The sequence below is a fragment of the Anomaloglossus baeobatrachus genome, unplaced genomic scaffold, assembly GCF_048569485.1.
Source record: "Anomaloglossus baeobatrachus isolate aAnoBae1 unplaced genomic scaffold, aAnoBae1.hap1 Scaffold_2374, whole genome shotgun sequence".
Classification (NCBI taxonomy): domain Eukaryota; kingdom Metazoa; phylum Chordata; class Amphibia; order Anura; family Aromobatidae; genus Anomaloglossus; species Anomaloglossus baeobatrachus.
Genome location: NW_027442034.1, coordinates 79,233 through 85,621, shown reverse-complemented (window position 1 = coordinate 85,621; position 6,389 = coordinate 79,233). Strand labels below are relative to the sequence as shown.

At 44.7% G+C, this 6,389-nt stretch overlaps 1 protein-coding gene across 1 annotated transcript; it reads right to left on the bottom strand.

The window, feature by feature from the left end:
- Positions 1 to 4,186: 4,186 nt before the first annotated feature.
- LOC142261669 (gastrula zinc finger protein XlCGF66.1-like) lies at positions 4,187 to 4,983 on the bottom strand. The gene is made up of 4 exons (XM_075332135.1): positions 4,906 to 4,983; positions 4,597 to 4,776; positions 4,392 to 4,515; positions 4,187 to 4,308 (listed from the first exon to the last, which is right to left on the bottom strand). Exons 1-4 carry the CDS (start codon positions 4,981 to 4,983, stop codon positions 4,187 to 4,189), a joined length of 504 nt encoding a protein of 167 aa, XP_075188250.1.
- Positions 4,984 to 6,389: the final 1,406 nt, after the last annotated feature.

Below are 6,389 nucleotides of genomic sequence, written 5' to 3'. Positions count from 1 at the left end.
ATTTTTTTTATTCTGATCTGAAACCGCATGATGTGCATATGCCGGAATGTTTTTATTTTCTGATATGCGTTTTCGGAAAGTTCTGGAAGTGCAACCTATATAATATTTGTTACACAGGGAAGAAGTTGCTTTATATACGACATGCGTCGTGGTATAGTTAATGAAGGAGGTAATCGTATGTATGGTATCCTGATTATCCTTAAAGAAAGTAGTTTTATCCATATGGCAACATAGGTGACAATGGCTAGTACCGCATTTACAGTGCCTACAAGTAGTATTCAACCCCCCTGCAGATTTAGCAGGTTTGATAAGATGCAAATAAGTTAGAGCCTGCAAACTTCAAACAAGAGCAGGATTTATTAACAGATGCATAAATCTTACAAACCAACAAGTTATGTTGCTCAGTTAAATTTGAATAAATTTTGAACATAAAAGTGTGGGTCAATTATTATTCAACCCCTAGGTTTAATATTTTGTGGAATAACCCTTGTTTGCAATTAAAGCTAATAATCGTCTTTTATAAGACCTGATCAGGCCGGCACAGGTCTCTGGAGTTATCTTGGCCCACTCCTCCATGCAGATCTTCTCCAAGTTATCTAGGTTCTTTGGGTGTCTCATGTGGACTTTAATCTTGAGCTCCTTCCACAAGTTTTCAATTGGGTTAAGGTCAGGAGACTAACTAGGCCACTGCAACACCTTGATTTTTTCCCTCTTGAACCAGGCCTTGGTTCTCTTGGTTGTGTGCTTTGGGTCGTTGTCTTGTTGGAAGATGAAATGACGACCCATCTTAAGATCCTTGATGGAGGAGCGGAGGTTCTTGGCCAAAATCTCCAGGTAGGCCGTGCTATCCATCTTCCCATGGATGCGGACCAGATGGCCAGGCCCCTTGGCTGAGAAACAGCCCCACAGCAGGATGCTGCCACCACCATGCTTGACTGTAGGGATGGTATTCTTGGGGTCGTATGCAGTGCCATCCAGTCTACAAACGTCACGTGTGTGGTTGGCACCAAAGATCTCGATCTTGGTCTCATCAGACCAGAGAACCTTGAACCAGTCTGTCTCAGAGTCCTCCAAGTGATCATGAGCAAACTGTAGACGAGCCTTGACATGACGCTTTGAAAGTAAAAGGTACCTTATGGGCTCGTCTGGAACGGAGACCATTGCGGTGGAGTACGTTACTTATGGTATTGAGTGAAACCAATGTGCCCATTGCCATGAGATCTTCCCGGAGCTCCTTCCTTGTTGTCCTTGGGTTGGCCTTGACTCTTCGGACAACCTGGCCTCGGCACGGGAGGAAACTTTCAAAGGCTGTCCAGGCCGTGGAAGGCTAACAGTAGTTCCATAAGCCTTCCACTTCCGGATGATGCTCCCAACAGTGGAGACAGGTAGGCCCAACTCCTTGGAAAGGGTTTGGTACCCCTTGCCAGCCTTGTGACCCTCCACGATCTTGTCTCTGATGGCCTTGGAATGCTCCTTTGTCTTTCCCATGTTGACCATGTATGAGTGCTGTTCACAAGTTTGGGGAGGGTCTTAATTAGTCAGAAAAGGCTGGAAAAAGAGATAATTAATCCAAACATGTGAAGCTCATTGTTCTTTGTGCCTGAAATACTTCTTAATACTTTAGGGGAACCAAACAGAATTCTGGTGGTTTGAGGGGTTGAATAATAAATGACCCTCTGAATAAACTTATCACAATTTAAAAAACAAAATAAAAAAGAAATAACATTCTTTTTTGCTGCAGTGCATTCACACTTCCAGGCTGATCTACAGTCCAAATGTCACAATGCCAAGTTAATTCCGAATGTGTAAACCTGCTAAATCTGCAGGGGGTTGAATACTACTTGTAGGCACTGTATATGATCCCAGTGTTGTAAGCCATGTGTCCTTAGGTTTTTCCGATAGGTATAGGCTAGGAGATATAATATTGCCAATGATTTTGGATCTTCTTGCCACTACATTAACTCCTCGAGACATGATTGTAGCCAACACGGGATCTTGATATAGCATGGTAGTAAATTTGTAAAAGATTTTTTTAATATTCTCAAAGTTCTTGCTCTATGGGGTAGAAAAAGTAATTTCATTTTTCCAGTCTCTGGAATCGATTTTATCCTCCAATGATGTTGCTTTAGATCTGGTATTCACAATACTAATAGCTCTATTTAATGATTTATTGGAATATCCTCTTTGTTGAAAACGTGTTCGAATACGATTCTTCTTCTGTTCATAAGTGTTATCGTCAGAACAGAGGCGGCGGGCCCTCAAGAATTCCCCGATAGGTAGACTGTGTTTAGTATGAATTACATGGCTACTATGGGCGTGTAGGATACTGTTCCCACTAATAGGTTTTCTGTATAACGAGGTGTGTATTTAAAATAATAATAATTTTATTCATTTATATAACGCTATTAATAGCGCTTTACATACATTGGCAACACTGTCCCCATTGGGGCTCACAATCTAGAGTCCCTATATGTATGTCTTTGGAGTGTGGGAGGAAACACACGCAAACACGGGGAGAACATGCAAACTCCTTGCAGATGGTGTCCTTGGTGGGATTTGAACCCAGGACCCCAGAGCTGCAAAACTGCAGTGCTAACCACTGAGCCACCGTGCCGCCCATTAGATCTGTTTCTGTTCCCGTTTATTATTTATTTCTCAGGAGGGATGTACTGTAGATATATATTTTTTCATCCACTTTCTATAATCTGTTTTCTGCAGCGAAAAGAAATGCAAGTCTTTATCTAGCTATTACAACCGTCTCCCGGCTTTCTTAGCTAATTTGTTTCACCCTCCCCTCATTGCCGGATATGGGCGTTTTCCTGTTCGTCTGTGCCTCATTTGAGATTTTGTCTTTGGGTATTTAAAACGTGTCTTACCTATGCATATTCACCTATGATTAAGGACTTGTTTTTATTTATTGTCCGAAATGCGTAAGGTGCCCTTATGCGTGGTCTCTCTTTTTGGATCCTTTTTGTAATTTTTAATATCCAATAAACTTTGACATTTTAATATTTCTGAATCTTTGGTGCTGGGTCCACTCTTCACTTTTCTCCAGTCATTCACCAGCCTGGCCGATCTGGAGGAACACGAGCACTCTCAAGTCCTGGAGCACAGTGACCTATGGTAAGCTGAAATCTTTTTCTTACGTAGCCTCACTGCACCTTAACCAGGCTTACTCGAAGGGATATGATTAAGTGAGTACCTAGTCATCACCAGAGCCATAAGGTTTGACTATGCTGTAGGCACCAAGTACCAATTTAAGGCAGTCCCTAGTTGTCGCATTCCACCAAGAGGCTGAGCGGTGCCCAGCGAGAAAGATGGGGTGGGAACTACTGCCTCTAGGGAAGAACAGGAAAGATAACCTCTGTCACTTACTCTGACCAACCCTGAGCTCCTCGATGTTCCAAGACAGGTTCTCTCACCTTGTGTGTCGATTCCGTGTCTATCTCTGTCTTACCCTAATTACAACCGTGTCTAGTGAGCAGGGCAGGCGGAACACTAGTCCTGCTTTATGATAATGACACAAAGGGAAAATCACAGACAAGTGAAAAAGAAACTGCATTCCAAAAGAACCGGTGGGTAAAAGGAGAAGGGAAGCAAAATAAATCAAAAGGGAGATACTGAATACCACTACACCAAACAAACGTCCAAGCAACAATCTCTAGGATCAAGTCCAAAATGATTTCTCTTTCCATGACTCACACCCCCATGCCTGGAACATGGAATGGCAATCTAACACTGGCGAATACTAAGGCAAAGAGGTGAGTTCTTAAACCAGATGGAAGTGGAGAAAATCAGAACAGCTAAGAAAACTTAGGACGGTAAGCAGAGAAAAACACAAGAGTCTGCTAACCATAGCAGGGTGACCACAAGGATAGTCTGCACAGATAACTGGAAGGCAAAGCAGATCCAACCAGTGCTTGTGTTTTCGGCGACCTTTGGAATAGGGGCGACCTCTTTCTGTCATAATACCCCCGTAACAGAACCCTGATGTAAGATCTCAGCATAGAGCATGGGATAAATGTGTCCCAAAAGTCACAGACAGATGGAGAAGTCCCATCTATGATCAGCTCTAATCCTGCCATCTCCACCGCTCTCATTACACAAGTATAACACATATAATACTGGAGGATAAAACAAGACTGAGCACAAGACCTTCACAACGTCTACACATCATAGGGAGATTTCATGGCACCTTCTCTCCATCTACCTGATGATCCTGAGGAACATCGGGATCTTCTTGTTTACAGTCCAGTGGGAGAAGAGGACGGGGACATCTCTCTGGTGTTGTCCTCTTACTGGATAGACCTGGAGGAGACACATACAGGGACTGAATTCATTCCTTACATACAGATAATTATAGGCCGTGTGTATTTAGTCCTGTCTATTACCTGGTGATGTGAGGGGCTGGGGAACCTCCATCATGACGTCCTTGTACAGATCTTTGTGTTCTTCTAAATACTCCCACTCCTCCATGGAGAAATAGACGGTGACGTCCTGACACCTTATAGGAACCTGACACATACAATGACACCGTCACCCCCGATCCCTTCATAGCGTTACTGTATAATGTCCCAGCATTCCCAGCAGTGTCACCTCTCCAGTCAGCAGCTCAATCATCTTGTAGGTGAGTTCTAGGATCTTCTGGTCATTGATGTCCTCATGTATCGGGGGGTGAGGTGGAGGCCCCGTGATTGGGCTCAGGGGTCTTCCCCATCCCTCAGACACAGGGGCCTGACAGCGCTCACTAGAGGTCTTCTTCACTACTGTGTAATCCTGGTTATGGAGAGACACAGTAATAAATCTCACTCCAGACATTTCCAGAGTCCTCACCTCTCCAGTTCTGTCCATCTGTTATTCCCATAGATAAGAATGATGTAATGTGACGTCATCAGAATCTCTCACCTCTCCAGTAAGCCGGAAGAGGATCTCTAGGGTGAGGTGTAATATCCTCTCCGCCATCTTGTCCCTGTCCATATCCATCCTTCACGGGGCAATCAGGAGAATTCTCTTCTATAGAAGATCTCCACTGACAGGATCCGATATTGTAGGGACCTGAATGGGGAGAAGATGGCGATGTAACATCATAAAGAATCCGCTGTAATAATACAATTACTGGAGAGAATAAGGGGAAACATATAATGAGAACATTCTGGGGGAACATTATACTGTGTGGGGGCAGAAAGGGTCCGAGGACCAAGGGCAGAAAGGGTCCGAGCACTGAGGGCAGAAAGGGTCCGAGGACCAAGGGCAGAAAGGGTCCGAGCACTGAGGGCAGAAAGGGGCTGAGGACCGAGGGCAGAAAGGGGCTGAGGACCGAGGGCAGAAAGGGGCTGAGGACCGAGGGCAGAAAGGGGCTGAGGACCGAGGGCAGAAAGGGGCTGAGGACTGAGGGCAGAAAGGGGCTGAGGACTGAGGGCAGAAAGGGGCCAAGGACTGAGGGCAGAAAGGGGCCGAGGACTGAGGGCAGAAAGGGGCCGAGGACTGAAGGCAAAAAGGGGCCGAGGACAGAGGGCAGAAAGGGGCCGAGGACCGAGGGCAGAAAGGGGCTGGGGACTGAGGGCAGAAAGGGGCCGGGGACTGAGGGCAGAAAGGAGCCGAGGACTGAGGGCAGAAAGGGGCCGAGGACTGAGGGCAGAAAGGAGCTGAGGACTGAGGGCAGAAAGGGGCCGAGGACTGAGGGCAGAAAGGGGCCGGGGACTGAGGGCAGAAAGGGGCGAGGACTGAGGGCAGACGGGTTTCCTCACTTCCGGCCTCTCATAGTTGGGGCGTTTGTATCTATCAGGGGAAAAGGAACAAAAAACCTCACGATTCATAGAAATCAGAGAGAGAAAAACACCAAGAAAGTCTCAGAGCTGAAGGGGTTAATGCCGCCTGCTCCAGTAATGGGGAATCTCGGGACATACTAAAAAGAATGATGAAAAGGAATAAATAAAAAGAATGAAGATAATAACTTATTAGGTGTATATTATGTAGATGTATAAAAGGTTTCTTGGGCAAGTTAGACATGGAATGAGCATTATATATGTAGATAATAGGAGAATGAACGCATATGCCATATAACCAGGTGTATATTATGTTACCTGAGTATTATAGGTGTGAAATGAACATGAAATATATGTAGATAATAGGAGAATGAACGCATATGGCATATAACCAGGTGTATATTATGTTACCTGAGCATTATAGGTGTGGAATGATCATGAAATATCTGTAGATAATAGGAGAATGAATGCATATGGCATATAACCAGGTGTATATTATGTTACCTGAGCATTATAGGTGTGGAATGATTATGAAATATCTGTAGATAATAGGAGAATGAAGGCATATGGCATATAACCAGGTGTATATTATGTTACCTGAGCATTATAGGTGTGGAATAATCA

Bases quoted from the DNA above. Each gene is read 5' to 3' on its own strand.
- LOC142261669 (XM_075332135.1), bottom strand. From the start codon at position 4,983: ATGGATATGGACAGGGACAAGATGGCGGAGAGGATATTACACCTCACC. The intron at 4,777-4,905 runs GTGAGAGATTCT...CTCCATAACCAG, and splicing joins TCTTCCGGCTTACTGGAGAG to GATTACACAGTAGTGAAGAA. The intron at 4,516-4,596 runs GTGACACTGCTG...TGTATGTGTCAG, and splicing joins TTGAGCTGCTGACTGGAGAG to GTTCCTATAAGGTGTCAGGA.